Source organism: Pleurodeles waltl, chromosome 11, assembly GCF_031143425.1.
Source record: "Pleurodeles waltl isolate 20211129_DDA chromosome 11, aPleWal1.hap1.20221129, whole genome shotgun sequence".
In the NCBI taxonomy this organism is placed as follows: domain Eukaryota; kingdom Metazoa; phylum Chordata; class Amphibia; order Caudata; family Salamandridae; genus Pleurodeles; species Pleurodeles waltl.
Genome location: NC_090450.1, coordinates 617,134,841 through 617,161,311, shown reverse-complemented (window position 1 = coordinate 617,161,311; position 26,471 = coordinate 617,134,841). Strand labels below are relative to the sequence as shown.

The 26,471-nt window shown below is 45.7% G+C and overlaps 1 protein-coding gene across 1 annotated transcript in view; it reads left to right on the top strand.

Annotated features, from left to right (window-relative positions):
- LOC138265930 (guanylate-binding protein 1-like) overlaps positions 1–26,471 on the top strand; it is a 149,357-nt gene that overhangs the window by 39,496 nt on the left and 83,390 nt on the right. The window contains exons 2-4 of the mRNA XM_069214126.1: positions 119–378; positions 13,275–13,402; positions 13,707–13,816. Coding sequence (XP_069070227.1) covers positions 186–378; positions 13,275–13,402; positions 13,707–13,816 — 431 coding nt within the window. The 5' untranslated portion in view covers positions 119–185. The remainder of the gene's footprint in view (positions 1–118; positions 379–13,274; positions 13,403–13,706; positions 13,817–26,471) is intronic.

Genomic DNA, 26,471 nt, shown 5'->3' with positions numbered 1-26,471 from the left:
TACTCAAAGAAACCTTTAACTTCCTGTATTTTTACACATGCATACTCTTAGCCAACTCACAGTGTTGCTTGTTCAGTCACAGTATTGCTGATTATAATATTGCTTCCTTTCTTGACAGGTCCCAAAACAGTGTCCTGCATCATCATCATCATCTGGCACATTCAGCACCTTCTCTGTAAGAAATAATGGCTTCCGAGGTCAGAATGCCAGAACCTGTGTGTCTTATCGAGAACACAGCAGAGGGAGAACTTGTAGTGAAACAAGACGCCATAGAGATTTTATACAAGATCACTCAACCTGTGGTAGTTGTGGCCATAGTGGGGCTCTACCGAACTGGAAAGTCCTACCTGATGAACAAGCTGGCAGGCAAGAACAAAGGTGAGTATTTTCTTGTTCCATTCAGTCTGAGTTAGGATCATGTGTGAATGCTTACTAGTCGTCATGGAATTTACAAATGTGGTAGCTGTTCGTTGCACTCCTATGTGATCATCAGGGGGATAGGAAAATATGAAACCAGGAAGCAGTTTATTGGGTATTTGCATCCTCAACATGGTGTTATGGCAAGTTACTATCATTCGTCCGTATGTAATGGTTTCTGTGTGAGGCCACCTACCCAGTTTTCTTTAGCCTGTTAAGTGAAGGACTGACCTTTTCGGGAGCTTTAATTATCATTCTGATAAATGTTCTTGTTTTGTTCCTATCAGTCAGTCGTTGATTGATTTATATTCTGATACCCTTGTTTTTTTCCTAAACGTTATTTGGTGGGAGAATTTGGAGAATGTGTCTTTCATCACAAAACATTCAGGGGTTGACCACAGAATATCCTTGTTTGGTTGATATAAATGATATGAAAATATCATATATACAACTCAAAATGCCTCACCTGTCATGCTTCTGTTTTCATGTTTTTCTAGCTCCAAACAGAAGATAAAAATGATCAGAGCTCCTGGGTTGGCTGTAGCTGCACTTTGTTACTCAGTGCCAGTCATAGCAGCACTTCTTCAGTCCATGCACAACCTATCCATGAAACCATAACTATTGTGGCCGTTCTGTAAATGGGCTAGAGTTTCTCCACCTCTGAGTTACCAATAGCAGGGGTACTGGTAACTCTGGGGTTGCGGAAAATCCACCCCATTATAAGTTGGACCCTAAGGATCCACTGCGAAATATCTATTCTCACATACCCCTCAGTCTTGGCCAGTATGATGTCTCAGTGAGTTCAACATTTATCACCATTGTTCTGCATGTTATTCATTCAAATAGCTGTTCATCCTTCCGAGAGAAGTGTATTGAATTCCGGTAGAACTGGGTAATAGTGACAGTTATTATTTTGAATCCTTGGAAACAGCAGAGTGAAACTCTACATAAAAGAACAAGTTACATTAATGGGAGCCACACGTAAGCCTCAGAGGAAACTGTCTCAGATTGGAAACATTGACACTTTTATAATTAAGAGCGCTCATCATGAATGTAGTACAGATTTCATTTTAATTCTTCTTCTGAGCGCTTCTTAAAAGAAGGTCTATCCTGATGCAATCATACTCAACCACTATGTTCCTTCTCCGACGAAATTGAAGAGTTTCAAGGTCATGGTCGACCCAAATCTTGCCTTAATGCAACATCATCCTCGAATGGATTTGCAACAACAAATATACATTTTAAACTCTTTTTCAGAACAATAGCCCCATGGACGTCATTTAGGGTTCGACCCGGGCATTGCCTTTGCTACCCCGGGCCTCAGAGGTGGCAAACTGAGCATCAGAATCAGAAGGGTAGCTCCGTTTCCTTGTTTTTAGGGTCGAACACAATGCTCTCTGTCCCTGTTGTGATCTCTCTACGGGCTTGTAACCATGCCCATCGGTTTGGTTGGTTTGTGGGCTCGCCTTTTAAAATTCGCTTGATTTCATTAGTGAGAGGCATGCACACGTCATGCCTTTTCTGGTGATTAGCCCTCCCTGAACGCAGCGGGCAACTACTGAAAACATACGAGGTTCCATGTTTTCCGTATGGTTTCTGGACTACTTTTTCTCTTTATTTCATAGGCAGCGCAATCTCGCTGGGCAATAGTTGAGCGCTTTGTATGACACTGACCCTGTTATATGGATAATTGCACTTTTGCCGGTTACATGGATAATTGCACTTTCGCCAATACGTTTCACTGCAAGCGAACTTCTGTTTCCTTTTGTGTGTTTGCTTTGCGCGAATAGCGGCCGTCAGCTCACATATGTGAATCTGTTTTACTTTTCAGTTTATGGGGCAAGAAAAGACCTGTTAGGAGTTTACAACGCTAATAGCTTTAACTCGAGTAAACGTGAGACCCATTACATTGCAAATGCTTGTGGTTTGTTGTCGCTGGATGAAGACGTCTTGCAGTATTGCCGCGTTGTTTGAGTTTGTGGCATTGTTTTAATTAAAGTTGAGGAGGAAGGTAATGTTGTACAAATGTACGGGTGAGTGGTGTTCCCTATAACTCCCCCACCGACGTGGAGGTAATGGTTTGTGCTACGCGTCATAAAATGGTTGTGACGTAGTGGCGCTGCGGTTACACACAACACCCGAACACTGCAATATGCCTCCGTCTTTAATACACAGGTTTTATACCGTGCTTGGAGGCCGCATAGCCCCGCACTACATGCGGCCAAGTTTCTGGCATACTGCTCAGGCCCTGATGGTTGTCATGTTTCTCCTATTATGCTTGGGCGTGATTGGAGGTTGATCATGCTTTTGCACCCTGCACCCAACTAACATCCACCCCCCTGCCCCACTACCGTCGCCCCCCTCCTCATGAAACATGCCCATGTTTCTAGCATGCAGCTTTTACTCCGATTGAAGTTGCTCGTGTTTCTGGTACTGTGCTCCCACTCTGATATCAGCCGCTTACGTTCATGACCACTGGTCTACGTGGTATGTTTATTTCCCCATGAAGCTGCTCTCTCCGGGCCATCTTCGTACTGGCAGGAGCTCAGGGAACCAGCTGTAGATACTATTGGGAGGCAGCAGTGACACACAGATGCATAATATTCCTTAGGCATTGGCCGGAAAATCCCTTCTCATCCCTGGTTCTGAAAGACGAATTCAGGTCCAGCTCTAAAACACGACTTCTGTTAGCATCTTTTCATCCCGAGCCCTCAGACACCATTGGAAGCAGTTTCTAACGACACAGAAACACTGCCTTCTTTTTCAGCCCCGCCCCCTAGAAAAATACTACTGTTGTTTTGCATATATCCCCGATCAAATTCCCTTTTAGGCTTTCACATGTTGCAAAGAGCACTGTAGAGAAAGTATTAAAACCAGTTGCATTCACATCATCTTCTCGGAAAACAGTAATATATATATATTTTTTTACTGTAGTTACGTAGAACGATTTGTCTTGTATCTATGCACTGATTCTGAGTTAATTATTATCCGCTTTAAGTCCTAATTTCCATTTGAGCAGGAAAAATGAATAATACTGGGCCCAGTGTTACTCATTATGCCCGTTATCGCTACTCAGGCGCCAAACAATAGGTGTCCAAGGTCTTAAATGGGGAATGACACACTAGATTTATAATCATCAATTCACTTATTGCATGTTTACCCCCTAATTCATTCACTTTTCTGCTTTCATTGTCTATCTGCTTTTAGCAGGCCATCAGAAAACGCACAGAAAGCTTTCCTAATGCTTTTTAAATTTAAAAAGGCCACCCTCCGCTCTTATTTATTGAGACTGGCCGCTCATTTTATGGTTTCATGTATTATCGCTGCATTCTCTGAGGCATCGATTTTCCCTAAAGACTGAGAAGATCGATTGCTGCCATTTCCTCTGTAGCAATGTAATATGAAATACAGTGCAAAGTGCACTGCTTGTGCTTTCCCTGCTAAAAGATAGTGATTTTTTTAGGGAGTGTATAGCAGCCTCAAACGAGTGATGCAATACCTGCTCCATGCCTTGTTCCAGCGCACCTGGACTGGATTATTGCTACATTGAGGGTGTCAAGGCATACTATCATAACCTAAGGATCACATTAAATGAAACAGCGCTACTTTTGTTACCTGTCATTTGGGAAGAAGACAATATTGCCCTCCTTCACCTCCTTTATTTTTTATTGTTCACAAACGTTTTTAAGGGTCGAGTGCACAAGCACTCTGGCCCCTTTTTCAATTTCTCTGTGGATCTTTAACCACGCCCATGTCACGCACATCAGTTTGATTGGTTCGTGGGCCTGCATTTAAAAATTAGCTTGATTTCATTAGTGAAAGGCATGCATATTTCATGCCTTTTCCGGTGTTTAGCCCTCCTTGAGAGCACCAGTAAACTACTGAATACATGAAAGGCTCTGTGTTTTTCGCATGGCTTATGGACTACTTTTTATTTTTATTTCCCATGAAGCGCGATCTTGCTGGGCAGTAGTCAAGCGTTTTACATGACATTGGTTGTGTTACATGGATAATTGCACTTTTGTTGGTTACATGGATAATCGCACTTTTGTCGATATGTTTCACTGCGAGCGAACTTCTGTTTCCTTTTGTGTGTCTCCTTCACACTCATGGTGGCTGTCTGCTCGCTTATCTGAAACTTTTTTACTTTTCATTTTCAGTTTATGTGGCTAGAAAAGTCCGGTTGAGAGTTTACAATGCTAATAGCTATAACTCAAGCAAAAACAAGACCCATTGCATTGCAAATGTTTGTTGTTTTTTTGTTCTCAATTCTTTATTACACTAATCGGGAATAATTCACGATTAATGTAGAAAAGAATGAGTTTCAATTTGCTGGAATATGACCCTCCCGGGCAGCTGAGATAAGTAAAAAATGATTTAAAATGTTTGAGCGAGTGTGTGTATTTGTAAATGTATGTGTAAGCATTCATGCGAGTGAAAATAAAGGTAGATGGTGTGTGATGTCAACTTTGCTACCTCTGGCATTTTGGTGAATTGATGTTCATGTGTAGCCCGAGTACTTCTCACCTCCAAATAGAATTATCACAATTGTACCCGAGAGCGCTAACTCAACTAGAAGGACTCCACAACTCCTGTGACTAGAGTCATCTCCAAAATAGGCCACCTTACCTTGCCAACATTGCTCTGTGTTTCTGAACGACCTGTCTACAGCGCATGTAATTCTTGACACTCAGCAAGATAACGTCATATACTCCTCTCCGGCAGTGTCGTGCCGCTTCTCAATGTCTGGCTCCCTTCCATATAAACAATGTGGTGGCTCTCTCTAAAGCTCTAAACCAAGAGCGTGGGATCGGGAAGGGGAAATTTTGAAATACATATAGAAGTCTAGGTAAGACCAGCATCTTGTACAGGGCCACACGGCCCATCACATTTTAGGGCAATGCCTGCCACCTCTGAAAATCCGTCTTTACGCGAACCAAGAGCGGGTTCATATTTTTGGCCCTCGTCAGCTAGGGCAGAAGGGTCACCCAAATACCTAGATATTTAAAGCTGAGCCTGCATAAGGGTATAATATCCTGCCAATCAAAGCAGTCACGCCTATGAACCAGGGGGACCAACACCGACTTGGTAGGGTTCATTTTGAGGCCTGACACCTGTCCGTAGCGTCGTAGTAGGTGGAGACTTCTTAGACCCGATACGCTGGGCTCTGCCATGTACAGCAGTACATCGTTGGCATACAAAGCTATCCTGTCTTCCCAGGAGGGCCCCCATTTCCAGCTGCGATATATTGGATCAGTCCTGACCATCTGAGCCAGTGGCTCAATCACTAGAGTAAATAGAAGGGGGGACTGGGGGCAGCCCTGCCGCGTGCCCCGATGAACTTCAAACACTAAGGACAGAGCCTCATTGACCAGCACATGGGCTGAGGGAATAGTATACAGTGCTCCAACCAGACAGCAAAACCTCGGTCCGAAACCCACCCTCCGGAGCACTGAAAACAGAAACCCCCAGTCCACCGAATCAAATGCTTTTTCAGAATCTATAAACAGAAGGGCAAGGTCTCAGGGCAATCGATGGCGCTCGGCCAAAGCCACATGCAGTCGGCGGATACAGTGCCGAGTGCTACGAGCTGCCATAAATCCACATTGGTCGGAGTGTACTACCTGCGGCAAAACGTTCTTAAGACGAGCCACGAGAATCGTAGCGTAGATCTTAATCTCACTATTAATCAGTGATATCGGCCTGTAGTCTGCACATTGGGGCGAAGGGGGTTGGGTTTTTGGAAGCACCACAATAGTGGCAACGTCCAGCTCCTCGGGAAGGACCCTCGCTGCTCCACATCCTTAAAAAGTGTAGGAGGTGCGGCACCAAATCTTCTCTAAACGTTTTGTAGTACTACGTGGGGAACCAATCAGGACCTGGCATTTTCCCCATTCCCAGTGCAGAAATAGCCACCCCGATTTCCTCCGCATTAATTGGTTCATCCAGGATCTGCACCTCTGCCACGGGCAACCGTGGAAGGGGAACGTCTTCTAGCAGCTGGCTAACCTCGCCCGGCTCAATCAGCGTCGACGCCCGATACAATGTCTGGTAGTACCGAGTGAAGGCGTCTGCTATTTCTACATGACTTGCGACGCGGCTCCCCCATCCATCATCAATTTCGGGGATGATCCTAGAGGACCGGTGGTGAGAAACCAACCAATATAGCAGTTTCCTAGTTTTATCCCCCCAGCCATAGATCCTTGCAGTAGTTGCCCTCCACAGGTGCTTTGCGGCCTCTAAAGACTGAGCTCGGATTTCCTCGCGTACTAATAGGAGTTGCCGAGCCACCCCTTCTTTGGGGCTCACGTTATATTCTTGCTCTAATCCCATTGCCCGCAATTCCAGCCATTCAATACTACGTGCTTGCGAACGTTCCCGCTCACGTACCAGACTTCTGGCCGCACCTCGCAGCACTGCCTTGCTTGCCGCCCACAAAGTTCCTGAGGAAGCCACAGATCCTTCGTTCAGTGTAAAGTATTCATGTTGTGCCTGCCTTAGCTGCTCAACATAGGTCCGGTCCTGCAGATACCACGCATTCAGCCGCCACATAGGGCGGGTCATCGACCAGGCATGGCCTACAATGAACTGAAGGGGGGCGTGGTCGGAAATCCCTCGAGCTAGGATTTCGATATGAAAGAGGCAGGTGCAGTTCGTACTCGGCAACAGCACCAAGTCAATTCTAGATTGCGAACCGTGGGCGGCCGAGGTATGGGTAAACTGCTGCCGTCTTGGATGCCACCCGCCACGCATCGCAAAGCCCCGGCGCTGAAAGCCATCGCATGATTCCCGCCGCCATTGTATGCCTATAAGCGGAGAGCGGACCAGCCACATCCACGGCTGGGTCTGGGGCTGCATTAAAGTCCCCCCCAGCATAGTAAGTCCCGGAGGTAATTCCAGGAGCAATTTAGTCAGGTCCCTGAGGGTCCTCCACACCATTGCAGGGGGGGCGTAAGCACTGACCACATTAATTGTGACACCCTCCACCATCCCCTTGATGGCCACATAGCTTCCCTGCCGGTCTTTTCAAACCTGTATTTTTGTTATGGGAAATGAACGGTGCAGTAGTATTGCCACTCCCCGTGATCAACATGTGAACCCCGCGTGGTATACTCTGTCAAACCCTTACGGGCGAAAAAGGGGCAATGATCACCCAAGAGGTGCGTCTCTTGCAGCAGGAGCACATCAGGCGGTATTGGTGCACAAAGGCGAACACCAAGGTGCGCTTAATTTTGTGTAAAAGACCAGTAACGTTCTATGATATAACCTGTGTCGGACTCATGGAAATAGCTGATACCAGGTGCTATAGGGCGGTTACCGGAACGTGACGTTTCTTGGTCTGAAGCCCCCTCCCTGTGTTGCTCTCTGTGCTGCAGATTGAACGCCCTTACTCTGTCAATTGGTTCACTGTCTCCCCTGTCCTGTGCACTTGCTAACACACACAAACATACTAATGTAGAAAAAAAACAGTAACACATACCTTAGAATAACTTCCCCCCAACTCCCATCCCACCCCATACTTCCCGAACATAGTGAGGTATGCCATTAACTGATTGAGCAGTGATGGACCCCTCCATATCTTTGAAAGGAAAACACAATAAGTGGCAATTAGTCATAAGCAATGTTATCTCTTATTCAAGCAATTAGCACCCTCCCATGTTCAGCTGTCTGTTGATATAGTTACAGCACCGGACTGCAGGACAAATCGGCATCACACAGCGACCCTGTCTGGGCCCACATCGTTCCCGATGGCTCTGGGCTCCCCCGGACTTCCCCTGAAGCCACCAGTGACCTTTGTTTCTCCATTGCCATGCGTGGGGCTTCTAGGGGGGACCCCAAGCGGGATCTCCGACGCTCCTTGCGCCGCCTCGAGCATGTGCGCCGGCCAGACGGCTGTTTCTGCAGTTGGTTCAACTGCACTTCATGTCTCTTTGGTCTTGGTTCTCCGCTGCGTAGCCCAAGAGGGACTTCTTCTGTCAGCCAAGTCCACGCCGCCGCCGGCAGCTCAAAGAAGTAAGTTTTGTTACCATAAACTACACGGAGTTTCGCTGGGAACAGGAGACTATATGATATGTCCAATGCCCTCAGTTTCTGCTTTACTTCAGTGAATGAGCAGTGTAATTATTGCACATCCCTAGTATAGTCCCAGAAGAGGAGGACCTTCACCCCATTGCAAGTGAGTTCTCCTTTGGAGCGCGCTTCTTGGAGCACGCCGTCTCAGTGATTGTAGTTGAAGAGACGGAGTATCACCAGTCTCGGGGGGGAGCCCGATGGAGGCCTCGACTGCAAAGCCCTATGGGCCTGTCCAATTGCGAACCACGGTGTAAGACGGCCTGCCGGCATCCAAGAGCGGACCCATTCCTCTAAAAAGGCGACCAGAGACGGGGCCGCCGTGGTCTCCGGAAGACCCACCATACAGAGGTTGTTGCGCCGGGATCTATTTTCGGTGTCTTCGGCTCTTCAATAAAGCTCCAATGTATGAGATGTCAATGCGGAGACCTGCACCTTGAGAGCAGTCACATCATCTTCCACCGTGGATATCCTCGACTCCGCCTCCGTTAGCCGGGCTGTGGCATTGCAGAGGTCCTGACGGACCAAGGCCACATCCACCCTAACCTCCCCAATCTTAGACTCCACCGCTGCTTGGGACACTTGGATTGCTTGGAAAATCTGTTCCAAGTCACCGGACTTCTCTGGTGGATCTCCTCCTCCACCCTCAGCACGATCTCCCACCTGAGTCCCATTCGCACTCGTGGTGAATTGGTCTATGCGCATTTGCGCAACCGCCTGTCGCGCCATTTTGTCCTTGCCCATGGTGGGTTCCCCAGCCGTGCCACAATAAAGAGGTTCGCGACAGATCAGTCAGTGGGAGACAGGTACGTCACTACACACGGGTCCAGGGCCGGTACCGCTTATCTCCAGGACCCAGTGACCCCTGCGCAGTCCCACACTCTGCTGATCCGCAAGCTGGTCTCAAAGTTCCCCCAGGAGTCCCACCAACACCCCTGGCTGTATCTCTCCAGTATCACCAAGTTCCAATGGAGCGGAGAGAGGGGTGGAAGAGGGCAGACAAGAAGGAGAGGGACCCTCCAGTGAGTTGCGTTCCACGTGCCTCTGAGGCGCTGCTCCTTGCACAGCTACCTGAGGAGGACCGGGGGGGGCAGCAGTCCATCAATGGAGGGGGACAGAAGGGGAGCCTCTCCCCCTGGACTCCAACGCTGCCCCCCTTGTCCCTCACCCCGCCTCGTCCCCTCTGCTCACCGGATTCCTGGACCTCATCTCACCACCGCTCCTGATGTTTAGGCGCCTCGACCCTGCCAGCCGCAGCACGTGCCCACACAGGTCTCAGGCTCCACGCCACCTTCACCGCATTCCGTGTCCTGGCGGTCACTCGCCGTCCACCCCTTTGACCACAGACGGCCTCGAGGTATCGGCGTCTCCCAGCCGAATCAATCGGCTGGACCAGCTGTCGCCACCTGCCGCTGCGGTCCAATGAGGTTGGGGGAAGCAGACAGAAGCAAACAGCGAGGGCCCTCTTCCCTGTCACCAGCTGGGCCCCACTCCTACTCACCCTGACCTCGCTCTGCCACTCAACAAAGCGCGCGGGGCGTGCTCCACCGCAGCACTGCAGCTCTAGGGCCCCAACTCTGCTCCCAGGTGGCTCTGGCCGTCACAGGCCCTCTGGCCGTGCCGCCCGCAATTCCTGTCCAGCGGCCACGGCTCAGCGTGCCGACGAGTCCCGGGGGGCCCCCCGTCACAGTCCTCCATTTATTTCTCCCAATGCCGCCCGCCATCTTGTCCGCACAATCGGGCCAAAGAGCCGGGCCGGTTCCACCGCTCGCCCCGGGGAGCAGCAGGCCCCCCCAGGCAAGAAGGTGCTGCAGATGAGAGCGGATTTCAGTGGTAGCTAGAGACGGATGACGGAGGGGTCTGGAGCACTACAAAAGTGCTGCCGCCATCTTGACGCCTTAGCCACGCCCCCCAAAGTGTGTTAGAATTTTAATGGACCTTTTACAAACCTACACATTTGGAATATTAATAATAGTTTTATTTGAAAGATTGCATCGTCGATTCATTGGTACCTTTGTAAAACATATAGGCCCTCATTATGACCTTAAGCTGCCCGCCAAGATCTGACCGCCGGGCTGCCGCCAATGCGGCCACACTCCCGCCGCAGTCATTTTGAGATACCCAGAGGGCTGGCGGGCGGAATCCTGGTTTCCGCCCGCCGGCCCAGCGGGGATCTCGGCCACGACACAGAAGCCGGCTCCAAATGGAGCCGGCGGTGTTGCGGCCGTGCGACAGGTGAAGTTGCACCCATCGTGCTTTTCACAGTCTGCAGCTGCATGGGGCCCTGTCATGGGGCCCCTGCACTGCCTATGCCAGTGGCATGGGCAGTGCAGGGGCCCCTAGCGGCCCCGCGACTCCCCGTACTGCCAGGCTTTTCCTGGTGGTAAGGCTGGCGGTCGGGGACTTGTAATCCCCTGGGCAGATTATCACCGCCGGGGCAAATGTGGCGGGAGATCGCCGGCCCCAGCGGTGCGACCGCGGCGCTTCCGCTGCGGTCAAAATACACAAGATTGCACCGCCAGCCTATTGGCGGTGCAATCGCCAAAAAAGCCCTAGCAGTCTTTGACCGCAAGGGTTGTAATGACCCCCATAGTTACCAAGGGGTGTCTGAAAAAGGGCCCTTGCTACAAAAAAAACAGGGAGTAACAGCTCTACTCCGAAGGGGTAAGGGTTTCAAATGATGAAAAAAGAGTACTACTCTGTATCCTTGGATCAGTGACAGAATATCAGAAACACAAATATCGTGCAGACAGAATATTGTGTCAGAAATATTGAGGTCAAGAATATTGCCAAGGTAAGTGCAAATAGGTAAGTATACATTTACTACTCTTAACTCCAGACCTAGGTACCCTGAAGCTAAATCTAAAGGGTCAGAATTAATTTCTGTCTGGCAAAGTACTGTAAATGGGCTGACACATCTGGGTCGTTTCAAAAGTATGGTTGGAGAAGTGTGCTCTTCAAAAAAAGTTAAGTTATCACCTCTCCATTGTGGTGAGAATTAAAGTATACCTACAGTTATTACCAAGACTTTGGATTTTGCAATACAACCAAGTGCTTAAGGGATGACCTTATGTTCTTGACAAAGGAAGGATGGCCACCAATACTGATCGAACATAGAGGATGCCAGACAAAGGACAATTACCATAGGAACTTCTGCAACTGGGATGTATTAAGAGACTTTTGAATCTGCTTGTGAAGAACACAGGTCACAAGGACATCTTTGCCTATAACATGGTGAAAATAAACATTATGGCCCTGATTTGGAGTTGGAAAGTAAAATGAAATGTGCTAACTAGTGAGGAAAGTGGAAATTTGAGATCATCCACTGTCATGAAACCTCTAGCGAATTGCCTCCACCATAGGGAGAGTATCAGAGAGGATATTCTGTTAGATTGCTCCCTGGTGGATTGACCACTTCAAAAATCTGGAGATTTTCTGTTGCCACTTAACTCTGAATCAACTATTGTGTTAAGGAATGTAGTTGGTTGTTGGTGGGTGAACAGAGGGATCAACGAAAAGGAGAGTCCATTATCCACTAAATGATTGTACTCTTGTCTTGTGAAGTAGTGTGTAAAAACATGTTCACGGGTCATAGATCAAGAGAGTAAAGATAAATGACAAAATATAATGGCAAACGCTGAATATGAAATTTCAGGACATTTTATCAACAACTAGTTGATGAAGACACAAAAGGTTCCTTTATCGTAAATGCTTAGGGTATAGTTTATCAAGACTGCAACAGCTACTCAGTTATCACCTGGGGAGTTAGGAACACCCCATCTCCCTTTAGTAAGTCAGTCAAATAGGATGTCTTGTCTCATTAATAAGGCATACAGGATATTCCTCACATTTGTGACAGAGTAACCCTTTGCCAAACTATAAATCAGGCCCTAAGATTGTATACAGTTTGGTGGATAGTTATGCTGTTCAATAGCAGGAAACTCATATGTTTCATGAATTAGATGAATATGCGTCCAACTGGTTTTGGGCAAATATAGGGCCAGATGTAGCAAGGGTTTAGCGAGTCGCAAACGGCGAAAATCGCCGTTTGTGAGTCGCTAAAGCCACTTTGCTATGTAGAAATGCATTTTGCGAGTCGGAACCGACTTGCAAAATGCATTTCCGACTCGCAAATCGGAAGGGGTGTTCCCTTCCTATTTGCGACTCCCAATGCTATGCATTTTCATTTGCGACCGCGATTGCGGTCGCAAATGAAAGCGCAGTTACCATCCACTTGAAGTGGATGGTAACCCAGGCGCAAACGGGAAGGGGTCCCCATGGGACCCCTTTCCCTTTGTGTCTGGCAAAAAAAAGAATTTTTCAGGGCAGGCAGTGGTCCAATGGACCACTACCTGCCCTGAAAAATACCGAAACTAAAGGTTTCGTTTTTTTTTTTCAAAGTGCAGCTCGTTTTCCTTTAAGGAAAATGGGTTGCACTTTGAAAAAAAAAGACTGCTTTATTTAAAAGCAGTCACAGACATGGTGGTCTGCTGTTCCCAGCAGGCCACCATCCCCGTGAGTGCCCTGAATCACTATGGGGTCGCAAATTGCGACCCACCTCATTAATATTAATGAGGTGGGTCTTTGCGACCCCATAGCGACTCGCAGAAGGTGTCTGAGACACCTTTCTGCATTCCAAATTGCGAGTTTCAATTTGTGAGTCGCTGGGACTCGCAAATTGCAACTCGCAATTTGGAACCTTGCTACATCTGGCCCATAATTACAGTAAGTACACATGAAATGGAAATAGTAGCATTGTCATTTTAATTCGTTTTTTTTCCCTACAGGCTTTTCCCTGGGATCGACCATTCAGTCTCACACTAAGGGGATTTGGATGTGGTGTGTCCCACACCCTCAAAAACCAAACAATACCCTTGTGCTGCTGGACACTGAGGGCCTTGGTGATGTTGAGAAGGTGAGACGCCAGAGATGACTATGTCTTTAGACAGCTTACCACTGTTTTTAGCTTGGAAATCATTTATGGTTATCTGTTAAATGTCAGTGACCAGCTTTACTTGGCCTTTGGCACTAGCATTATAAAGTATAATTGTAAATATAAATCACTAGAAATACAGTTCCACTTACTAATCTCTATATTAAATATTTTGCAAAGTTTGTACAGCAACAACCACCTACAATTATTCCTGAAATCACTCATGGAGATCTGGCAGTTAAAAAATCCAATTGTTATTTTATTGTGTATTTTGTATCTTTTCCAGGGAGATTCCAATAACGATAACTGGATATTTTCTCTGGCAATACTACTGAGCAGTGCCTTTGTGTATAACAGCATGGGCACCATTGACCAACGAGCACTTGAGCAACTACAGTATCCTTTAGAAAACTCAGCAGTGTCATGCATGTATATTCATATGTGACACCATGGTTTAAGTCTATGGGCCTCAGGTCTCGAAAAATCATAAAAATTATACTAGACCTGCAGGTTTAGTGACTTAAATAATCTATGCGCCCTAACTGTAATGGCACATAAACTAGTTTCAAATTATGTAATCCGGGCAAATATTGTAATTCATGGAGCCGCTACTTTCTTCATTATCACATATGATAGCACTTCTAAATATTTTAGTGCAGCATGTCTGCTGTACACAAAAACTCCTGTTTAATAGACTTAGGCCTTCATTACAACTTTGCCGCCCCCCAAGTTGTAACCGCTGCGCAGCCGCCAATGCGCAGTGGGGAGGTCGGCCGCAACACCGGAGCCTGCTCCAAATGGAGCATGCGGCGGGTGCAGTTGCACCCATTGCGCTTTTCACTGCATGGGGCCGTGGCAGGTGGGCCCATGCACTGCCCATGGCAAAAGCATGGGCAGTGCAGGGGCCCCCAGGGGCCCTGCGACTCCCCTTTCCGCTAGCCTTTTCATGGCGGTTCCTATGACCATGAAAAGGCTGGTGGGAGGGGGACTCGTAATCCCCTGGGCAGCGCTGCTGGGGGATTACAACCACTGGGACCAACGTGGTGGTAAACTGCCGGTCGCGGCGGTGCGACCGCGGCGACCGCCAGCCTGTTGGTGGTGCAATCCGACAAAACAACCCTGGTGGTCTTTGACCGCAAGGGTTGTAATGAGGGCCTAAATGTTTGTTTCATATGTAATACAAATGTAGCCACATATAGGATACACATGACTCCTGCCTTGCCTCTTAGTCAGGGCCACTGGAACTATGCGATTCTGTGGCTGCGGCGATTTTCGCATAATTATAGATTTGCTGCATTTGCCACATAATCCATTATCTGCTGCATAATCTCAAGATTTTAACCAAAAAACTTTTGAGGGTTTTACCGGTTCAAACATTACTTAATATGTTACAACATGTCTTGCTGCACTGTGAAGGGCCCGTTGCAAAGCTGGACTGGTCACTTTTCTGTTGCTTATCGCTATATTTGGGTGTTAAATTGGTACTGATGAGGGGCACGTAACGCCCAGTTGTGTTACCAAGTTTAAAAATTACAAAATAATGAAGTAATATTATTGGGAAATGTGGCATATTGTGCAGCAAAATTTCCCTTTTCTTGCCACATTATTTACTCACCTCTGCCACATAATTTGGACCTCTACTGTGACATAATTACAGTGGCCCTGCTCTGTTCTTTAACAGCATTGTCTTCGGCGCAGGGCAAGACTGTTTCTGTAATCATGGTTCAAAACTATTACTTTAATGAATATGTCAGTAAAGAGTGAAGTGGTCGTGTACTGTCATATCCAGTCACCATATTTCACATTGAAATAGCCACAACATTTCCAAGTGACATGGTTTTACTCATAAAACTGTATAGACAAACAGTAATGTTTGGAAATTGAACGTCTGCAAATATGTCATTTAGACATCACCAAGTAAAGTGTTTTGTTTTGTTTTGCTGCTGTTTACATCTTTGCATCACACTTATGAATTGTAAAAAAGTGCATTTGTAATTCCCAATATATTTTGAAATATTTGCACTATTTATTTATTTCTTATTTGTTGTGTGTTATAAAAAAACTGACATCCAAAAGCCGTTTGTTTCACAATGATTGTCAGAACGCTCAGTTTACAAAATCGTCTAACTGTATTAAGAGAAAAAAAGGAAACACCATTTTTCAGGATAAGACAAGCAGCATTTAGTAAAAAGCCAAACTGACCTCTGTCCTTCAACAGATAAGAAATGTGTCAAGATAAAACAAGATTTAAAGGCATCTTTATTGCTCATTCATTTCTGAATGAACAGAACACCTGTTCTTTTCCACCCAGTTCTCTCCCCAGAAATGACTAGTAGGTCCTAAAAATAGCTCAATGTGATAAAATCTCACTCGCCATAGCGAATGATCAAGTAGATTTTTTGAGCCCTGGGCCTGATGGTCGCACCACCAAGCCACATCGGGGGCAGTCCCGAGAAGACCGCCAAGTCAACAGTCTTCCACCCACCTTATCTAAATGTTACAGACCTGCAGGCGATGTACTGGCTGCGGTTTGCTTACGGAGGCAGGACATCTCGGGACACAATTGACAGTGGACTATGCCAGTGGCTACAGAACAGAGGTAAGTCACACACGCTACCTTTACCACATGTATCACCCTGCATTCCCCATTCATCACACATGACACAAAACACCACAACACATCCATATAATTGCCATTCCACCACAACATGACATGGACATGCAACAGACACACATTGACGAACATCTATGACACAACATACACACAACATTAACACTGCACCCACACATGACACAACAATAACAACCAACACAACAGCACATTCATCTACACAAACACACACGCACACAAGCACAGCTACACACATCGCAACAAGAACTCCACACAACACCACTCACTTGAATGTTGCACACAACAACACAACACACATCAGACCCATATGCAAGTGGCACACATCTTGACACAACCACATCACCCACTCCAGCTCCATCCACCTCACCCAGCCAATTGCATTGAATACACATACTGACTCACACACAACTCACACCACAACATGACAGGTACAGGTCCCCTGGCAATGTGCATACATGAACACAGTTGACAGGTGTGATTGTACCATCATTGTGGTTGCCAATCAATACTGGTACCATAATGACAATTGAGTATGTGTGCAATATGTGTTGTGTAGCATGTCTGACCCACTTGTGTCCCCACCAAATGCATGTCACAGTGACTTTAAAAAATTACTGTGACATCTATATGTCTGCAGTGTTCCTGTGTACATGTACAGTGACCCCCCCTCAATGCACACAGCCAATGCGGGTCCCCTACCTTTGTGTCCTGCGATTCATGTTTCCTTCGTGATCCCTATTCAGCAGCGACAGAGAGTCCAGTCCATTCATATCCATTTGAGAACCAGAGTGGAATGGGGGGAAAAGGTGGGTTTTCACCCCTTCCCCAGCCCAATCTGCCAAGTCAGACTTTGAGGTCGGCCTGCCACTTTTTCTTTGGTGGAACGTCAGATCCAAATCTGCTCAGTGGTAAGTGTAGCTGGCATCCCACCGTCAGCCACTCTTTCCTATGGCCCCGTCAGGGCAGATAGGATTCCTTGGCGGAGTCAGCGGGACTTGGATGGGCTTTCATCTATGGGAACGCCAACATCTAAATCTGGTGGGTGGACAGCCAAGGTGGCGGGCAGTTTTTCAGTTGGAAAACCGACAGCGGGGCCATTACTGGCAACATCTAAATCAGGCCCTAAGTTCTTTTCCTGAAACAGCCTACTTCCTTCTCTGTATCCTTCCTTAGTACTATGCATTTTTGTTTGCCCTGAGCACAGAATACGCAGTTTAGTGTTTGTGCTTGGTGCTTTTTTTCAGAATGCATGTTCTCCCAATAACTGTGTTGATGTCAGGCAGTGTGTAAATGTTACTGGTGAAGCCCATATTGCCACATGTGACCTTCCTATTAATGTGAAATAGAAATTAAATTTTAAATGTAACACAATTTAACACAGTAAGAACTGTTAAACCTCTCAAAATGTGGTGAAAGCACCAAAAGCATTTTCTTTAGAAAAAAACAAAGTTGCAGTGTTAGGTTATGACTTCCCTCATGCTATGGCTTTCTTTTTTTTCTTATTGCTATGACACAGTGCACACAGTACATTGACGTCACATCAATCAAATTGAAAGCAAAGCACACAAAAGTGGGGCACTATTTTAATCAAGAAAAGTGTGGCATTGCCATGTTCTAAGAATTGTGAGCATTCCTACAGAAATGTAAGGAAAATGTATGATTTTAGCCAATGTCCTGGGTAAGTAAACTTAGTGGGAACCTTGCAGGCCACACTCCCTCTTACTCCCCTATGTGTCTAGGTATCCTCAGAAATATTTTGATTTACTAGTTTCCCAGGGTGGCAGTTGAGCCCTTGTCAAAATACCACAGCTACTGACATCTGCAAAGTGGATACATTTTGATGGCAAACATTTGATGGCTCCATGTTGTGTCTTGTGACCTTTTCTGTTGCAGGTGCTAGACCCAGCCACACAAGTACCAATTAATTTGGAGAAGTGTAGGTATGGTGGCTGGTAGGAATTTTGTGAATCCCTACAGCTTTCAGGACATTTTGTAACAGGGATGTGAGGAAAATGCATGAGTTTTGCCAATGATTTAGAGTTGCACGGCATTGTAGCTAAGATAAATTAGTGGGATCCACACGTCATACCATGCTGGACTGCCCTCAGAATCTAGCTTTCAGAAATGTCTGGGTTTGCTATGTTTCCCTTGGTGGAGAATGAGCTTGGCCCACATTTTTCAGTTACCCAAAAAGGGTATTTTTTATGAGAAAAACATGATGTCTCCACACTGTGTCACAGGTGTCAAGCCCAGCTACCCAAGTGGACACCGTTTTATCACTAAAGGTGTGGGTACAACGAGCAGTATGAAGTTTGGGGATCCATGCAGCTTTTGGAACTGTTCCCCGCAGAAATGTGAGGCAAGTGAGCTATTGTAGCCAAAGTTTGAGGTTTGCGGGCATTGTGGGCTTCTGCTGCAATAAATATATATTCTGTGTAAGCATCTGCTGCTTGTTGGTGCTCGGTGTTTCTGGCATATATTTAATCTAACACTTAAAACCCTTTATATACTTTTTCATCCAGGGCTGGGTTCCTATGACCCCATCACCACCTCTCCACCTCTAAGAATCGGATGAGAAATACTAACTTGTGGTGTACATGAGTGAATGAGTGGGTAATAGGAAGCAGAAGAGGGGAAGGCAGAGGGTCCTGCAGCTAGATTCTCAAGAAAGCAACCTGACTTGATTGATGCAGCCAGTAAGAGGGAATTTGATACCGCAATCCTTGCAAAAGTAAATGCACCTCCTCATCTGCATATGTATTTAGTGATTAATTTGGGTTTGCAGACATTTATAAATCAAAATAGTGTCAGCTTTATGTAAATGCAGATTTTTCAATCTGATGACTTGTTTGCTTGTTTTGTAGTTTAACATTAGCAGAACATGTGAGGAATTAAATAGTCACAATGCCTACTGCTCTGAAAAGTTTACATAACAAAAGGGAAGGGGCATCATTTATCTTTGATGCCCCTTGAACTGCCTTTGCTACCTGTGGTTTCAGGGGCCATAAATTAGATGTTTAGAAATATAAATTACCATGGCATATACCATACCATAGCATACAATTACAGGCTTATAAAAACAGGTAATCAAGAGGCAAATCCACAATCAGAACAGCTAACATCCACAGCTACAAGGCATGCAGACAACGTTAATGCTACAGTGGATATGGGGGATAAAGCATTAAGAAACTCCATAATGTAACACTGACGCTCTATGAGTTTCTCAACTAAAATTGCTGTTGAAAAAACAGACTGCAAAATATCCACATGTAGGACATCCATGCATGGCCAGTGAAGCTGATAACTTCTGTGATGTTATAAAAAGTAACATAAAGACAATGCTCACAGTGAATGAGAAACACCACTTAGGTACCCAGCTGTACCCATATATCTTTGTGATTTCATAGAAAAATATGCAGGGTGGCAGAACCAAGGAAGGAGAGCTTAATAAAAATCCATTATGGACAAGGAGATGATTTGAATATTTAACAGAAAAGACGGGAAAACACAAGTAACATCCTGACAGAAAGCAAGCAAATATATCCCACTAGGGAAAGGAAACTAAAATAGCTGGTATAGGAAGGCAGCAAACTGTGAGTTAGGAAAACAAGAAAAAGAAGCCAATCATTGCAAAAGAATAATCCCTAACAGCAGTGATAGAAATATGGATGTGCTGAAATAATGTTAGCTCTGGAAACCAAAACAATTTTCAACAATGCTAGCCCTGTAAACAAGGACCCTGCAAAAACAGTGCTAGCAAAGAAACAATGATAAAACGGTAAATGCAAGACTCTACAATATGAAGTTTTGAGATCCTGTTTTTTGTATATGGTGCGAGTATGCCTCAGCACTGCGGTTTGTGGTGCTTTTGCAAGCTAAGTCACTGGGACAAAGGCTAGTGTTTCCTTGGTAGGAGCTTTGGTAAGTGGATGGGCTGCAGGGACTCACTACACCTGAGGGTGGTATAGCAGGAAGCTGCTCTGACATTTTTCATGCACACTCATAAACGGTCCATGATTGCATACCAAATCAGGACAGGGGGTTGTTTTCATCATGAGAGAACAGCAAAACTGGTGTTTCAGTCAGGACAGATCTTTCGAGGCATACTCTTAGGAGGATCGCAACTACATTTGTTCCTGACTCTGCGATGAGTCGTATGGGGCCACACGGGACGCAGATTGATCTGATGGGCCTAGCTAATTTGAAGGAAAGTGTTTCCAAAAAACACCCATTACTTTCTTTGAAATTGTGGAAGAACTTTAGGCATGCCTAAGAGGTTGAATGTCATATTGCATTGGAGTGAGTTCTGCCTGTGGAAAAACATCCGGGCAGTGACTGCCATGCTGTTTGCATTTTAAATTCCCGACCAATATGTCTAGTATGGGCCATCCCTGGGCCTTTTAAAATTTGCAAAGTAGTTGTGACGTTACCTGCTGAGATATTCTTCTTGTGATTGCATGCTTCCAGAACATGATCTGGCATACAAGAATGTTATGAAAAATGCCCCAGTCCTAAAACCTCAGTTGCTAACCATCAAAGGCAGAGTGAGTGAGTGTCGCTCTCATTCCTGATATTGTAAAGGAAAGCATGTTCTTCATGGAATCAAGACTGCAGTTGCTTTCATCACTGAGAGGAAATATTTTAGGACAAAGAGCTCAGGATTATTATATGTACTTGTGAGCCTTATTGCCTCACATGGAGCTTATGTGATATCTCAACAGTGTTCCCTGCTATGATCCACTGATATTATTGTGGAGTAGTAAAAAGGAGGTACTCTTAAACTTTTTTGAGGTTGACACAATCAGTGTAATTTTTTGGAAAGAGCCTAATGGATACAAAACCATTTTTTCATTTCCATTTTCCTATAGCAGTGTTCTCATAGTAAAGATGGGTGGACATCATTCTGATGAGGACATGCAGAACTGAAATTGTACATAAAGGTTGGTGCACAGTTAACCTCTGAAAACAAGAAGCTGTTATTTCTGGTGAGTAGAATGTTGCTGAATGACTTTTGTACTGTCTTTTGGAGGAAAGGCCTGGGCAGGATTGCCTGCACAAGTTGGATAATTTTGAGGGTCAGTGGGTGCAAACTGAGGAGGTTTACAGAAAGCTCCTGTTTGAACATTATCCACACGATTACAGCCAGACTGTAGGAATAAAGAAAGCCATCCCCTAACTGGAAGCGCTCATGAGACACTTTTTCAGCTAGAGATTGAAATGGGCTTTCTGTCCCTTGTGCAAAGCTGCAACTTGAGCCAAATTTTGACGAATATAGAAAAGGCTATGTTAAGGATGAAGAGGAGTATATCAGACTGATGGTGGTGCTCCCCTGATCAATCCTCGGCTTCAGGCAGTTTTGATTGCCATATTGACATACATTTATACTTCATAAAAATGTGTACTAAGTGTGTCTTAATGAAGTTTTCTCTACGTCGTGGACAAAATAAATGCCAAAAGAGTTGCCATTCCAGTATTTCTATGAGTCCTGTGTGCATATTGGAAAAAGTGTTTGGTGCAGGAGGACTCGCACACCCCAGAATCAATGGATTAATATGCATCTTCAGATCCACTGAATACAGCCAATCATTTGTTTATACTGCTTCCCAGACCTGAGGTAGAAGTATGGGTTTAGTTTGTACAAATCGACTGGATGTGTCTCCTCTTTTCTTGCTCACCTGGAGGTAGCAATAAATAGAAGCCATTTGCTTTCTAGTTGCATTTGCAGCCCATAAAATAAATGAAAAGCCAGCTCCTGAAGAAACATCTGTGGGCCTACCAGGCACGGCCCGTCCTTTTGCCCCTCATGAAGAGTGTCTGTCAGGCTGACCTTTGTTCAGCCTGACAGACACTCCTCATTTTCAGCTCAGACAGCCAGGAGGGAGACATGTGCGATTTGCGCAGACTCCTGGCTGCCTGAGCTGAACTTTGCTGGGCTGAGGAGGTCACAGCTCCTATGGGAGTGACCTCCTCGGCTCAGCAAAGGTGCCTCAAGGCCCTCCCCTGGGTGACGAGGAAAGCGTCACCCATTGACTTCGACCTGGGTGCTTCAGGTTTAAGCTCTGAAGCGCCCAGGGGGAGTGTCAATTAGTGACACTTCGTCACAGAGTGGGGTGGGGTCAGCAGTCTCCCTGACCCCATCCCACTCTGTGACGAGACTGGGACTGCTTCCTTCCTAAGGTCAGCCAATGAGGGAAGGAAGCAGTCCCAATCCTCCTGGGACCTCGAGGCTGAAGGTAAGTGTGTGTGTGTGTGTGATGCTTTAAAATGAATGTTTGGTGCGTGCGTGCATGTTTGAATGTTATGAGTGTTGTTAATGGTTGTTAATGGTTGTGCATGCGTGTGTGTGTGATCTTTTAAAATTAATGTTTGGTGCATGCATGTTTGAATGTTATGAGTGTTATTGGATGTGCGTGCATGTGTGAAAGAATGAGTGTGTGTGAGATGTTTTAAAATGAATGTTTGGTGCGTGCATGCATGTTTGAATATTATGAGTGTTGTTAATGGATGTGCGTCTGTGAAAGAATGAGTGTGTGTGAACTTTTAAAATGAATGTTTGGTGCGTACGTGCATGTTTGAATGTTATGAGTGTTAATGGACGTGCATGCGTGTCTGTGTGAAAGAATGAGTGTGGGTGTGTGTGTGTGTTTTAAAACGAATGTTTGGTGCGCGCGTGCATGTTTGAATGTTATGAGTGTTGTTAATGGATGTGCGTGCGTGTCTGTGTGTGAAAGAATGAGTGTGTGTGTGTGTGTGTGTGTGTGTGTGTGTGTTTCCCACCCGTCCCCCTCCCTCCTGAAGCTGCCAGCCGCCACTGAGGCCTACTAGTCTAGATGTTGAAAAAGCAACATATATTGGGCACAGCCATTGGGGACCCCTGGCAGTATCTAAGACCCTCCTGTTTTTTTGGAACATTGGTGTGCAATGAGCCAATACTGGCCCAAGCCCCACACCTTTCTGTTATATTTACCACGGGATGGCAGATATGGAGTTCGTTCACCAAAGAAAAATGTACTACGAGGTCATGGCCAAGCCAGAAGTCAAAACGTGGGCTTAAAGTTTCTCCTGAAGTGCAATGTTTGATTTTTCAAAAGTTGAATCGACGAGGCCAGCTACAGTTTTGAATTTAGAAGATGTGCTGGCTTCGATGACTGAATGCCCATGAAAATTGTAAAAAGGAAACGCCGGCAGACTTTGCAGCCTCGGTTTCTGTATTGTTGTAAGACTGCCTTTGATAAGAGAACAAAACGATTTTTGGCATTAAGCATTACATAAGTTACATTTTCTTTTCTCTAGTTTCAGGCCCAATGATCTATTAAAGGCTAGTGTTCCTTCCATCACCTTTGTGAGTTTGCTGCCAATGCGTGGAAACAGTCATTCTCATGGTGCAAGTGGCAGTCTTATTCATGCTTATTGGTGATATAAACTTTTGTTCTACTACATATTTGTTCAAATTAATTATCCACTAATTTTCTTCCAGAAAGTACTTAGCAGAAGGAGGGTATAAAATCAAACCTATGCCACAAATCTAACCCCAAAACTGTAATTTATTGGATTAGAACTGCCCCTTGTAAGTAACTAGGACCTTCAATAGATGATTCTTTCATGTAGTGGGTGTCAGACCACTAAAATGGTACTGTAGCCTCCTTTTCACGTTGAGCCGAGGCACTGAGAGCCGCCCCCAGACTCTACAATCCTACCTCTGATAGTGACTGGTAGTTGCTCTCCCCAAGAGGTCCTCAGTGACACCATAACCTCCTTGCAAATCCTTCTCAAGGAAAAAGCTGAGCCTTTCTCCTCTAAGGACAAAGGGTATAGTCATGAATTTCCAGGTCCTGAGTCACTGCTAAGAATAATTCCTTCTGAATGAATGGTTGTCAGTAGCCAATGATCTTAAGGTTACAACAGCTGCACACTCCAGAGGCTGACACCAGAGGACACAAAGAGGATTTATAATCTCAATTAACATATAACACAAGCAGTATGCTTAGTCGGCAGTGGCCTGCACTTCAAGGCTAAACAGTGAGTCCTTTAAACATCAGGTTGATCAAAGAGAACCAACGAATGTGCATAAACATCGTCCTAAGGCTAGAAGAAAGACATTTTCCTTGCATGCACTCCTGTACTATTTGCAAGGAGGAGAACCCAGAAGGGCTGGGAAAGAACAGTGAAGATAAGGCAGGGTAACATTGTAAACAGGCACCATTCCTGTGGGAGAGGGAAAGATTAGGGGAGTAGATGGTTCTTTGAACCTTCTGATTCAGACAAGGCCCGCTTCTGTATGGCAGAGCAAGGGATAGACTTCAAAAGCACAATGCAGAGCTGACAGGAAGGGGAGGAATAAGGTGTACTTTATTTCTGCAGCAGTGAGGCAGACTTTACAAATTATAAAGCTGGAGACTATTTGTAGTTCAATGTGTACTATAGAGAAGTAAAAAATGTGATAATGGATTATTCTGTCATATATAATACAATGATACATAAAATATGATATAAAATCAATACAAAAACCTGCAAATACTACAGAGGGCTGTTCTAGATATTGGAATGAATACACTGTATCTGTGCCCCAGGTGCATTGCTAGTATCATAATTGAGTTGTTGGCTTCCAGCTTGATATAAAAGGAGGAGCCCTATCAAATACTATTTTCTTGCAGGATTTAGGAGGTGATTGGCAAAGGTGTAGCAGAAACTAAGGCCTTCACAGACTGTTCTTGAGGAAGAAGTGACTGGAAGGAAATAGACTAACTACATTTTGCTTGCAGTTAAACTTTTATGTTGTTCATGAGAAGAAGTGATGTCTATCTTTCTTTTTGTATTTTTTGGAAACCAAGAATGATATGGTCATTTCCAGTTGGAAAGAGGATAGATAGATGACCATGCCTGCTTGTACCTTTTGTTCTTGTGGTTCAAGATCTTAGTTTAAATAGAACTATAACTGTACCATCATTCGGAGTGCTTAATAGGAAACAGGGACACAGTAGGAATGGACCCCAAGTATCTACCCAGGGGAAAATCAATCTAGTCTGGGTTACCAGAGATCTAGAATTCGATACAGATAGGGAAAGAAAGACCGGGATCCCGAACAAAATGTGATTCATGAAAAGGGAGAGGTATGTTCAATCCAATGATGGAATGGAGACAATTCTTCTGGCACTGCAGAAAAATGATATTTTCACCTATTGCTTGGCTTGTCTATGGGGTGCTGTACTGTGCGCGAGTTGAGCTGGTAACCTTTACACATGGAGAATGATGGCCCGTGTTTGTGTGCCTCTTGTGCTACTCTGAGTTTTGTAAAACTCTGTATTTCACCCAGTGTATGAACTCTTCAATTTCGTCTGCTGCAGAATAACGTGCATTATATCCCAATGGATTAAAACAGCTATGCTATGTAAAAAAAATAGTTGATTCTTGAGCGATCTGGATGATATCCTACTTCGTAAGGAATATGGGGGTCATTCTGACCCCGGCGGTAAGAGACCGCCGGGGCCAGGGTCGGCGAGAGCACCGCCGACAGACCGGCGGTGCCCCGCAGGGCATTCTGACCGCGGCGGTTCGGCCGCGGTCAGATGCGGGAAACCGGCGGTCTCCCGCCAGTTTCCCGCTGCCCTGCAGAATCCTCCATGGCAGCGGAGCGCGCTCCGCCGCCATGGGGATTCTGACACCCCCTACCGCCATAACAGGATGGCGGTAGGGGGTGCCGCAGGGGCCCCCGTAAGAGGGCCCCACAAAGTATTTCAGTGTCTGCTATGCAGACACTGAAATACGCGACGGGTGCCACTGCACCCATCGCACCTTCCCACTACGCCGGCTCAATTCTGAGCCGGCGTCCTCGTGGGAAGGTTGATTTGCCCTGGGTTGGCGGGCGGCCTTTTGGCGGCCACCCGCCAGCCCAGGGCAAATCCCAAAATACCCTCAGCGGTCTTTCGACCGCGGATCGGTATTTTGGTGGGGGAACTTTGGCGGGCGGCCTCCGCCGCCCGCCGAAGTTAGAATCAGCCCCTATGTGTGTTACTACAGGTGAAGTAAGTTTCAATCCATGTAGATCATGGAAATGGAATGGATGTGCAGCCATACAAAGGGAGAGAAGAAACAACCAAATTTGCCGCATTATCTATTAGGAGGCATGCTTTGCAGAGCTTTGATTTTCCATTTTCAATGCAGGAAATCCCAGTTTCTATCAGTTGGAAAGCGCTAGAAGAATTTTCAAATATCAATTTTAAAATGTGCTCTTAAATGCTTTACTTTGTTTCCTACAGCCGTAAACTGCAAACTTAGCATGTTGAGCGCTGAGTAAAACGAATTATCTGAAAATGATGTACTGCTGATATTTCTTCCCAATCTATATGTTCTTTCAAAAACAAGATCAGACTGTGCACATACGTAGCTGACCATGGAGAAATTATAGAAAATGTACAGCAG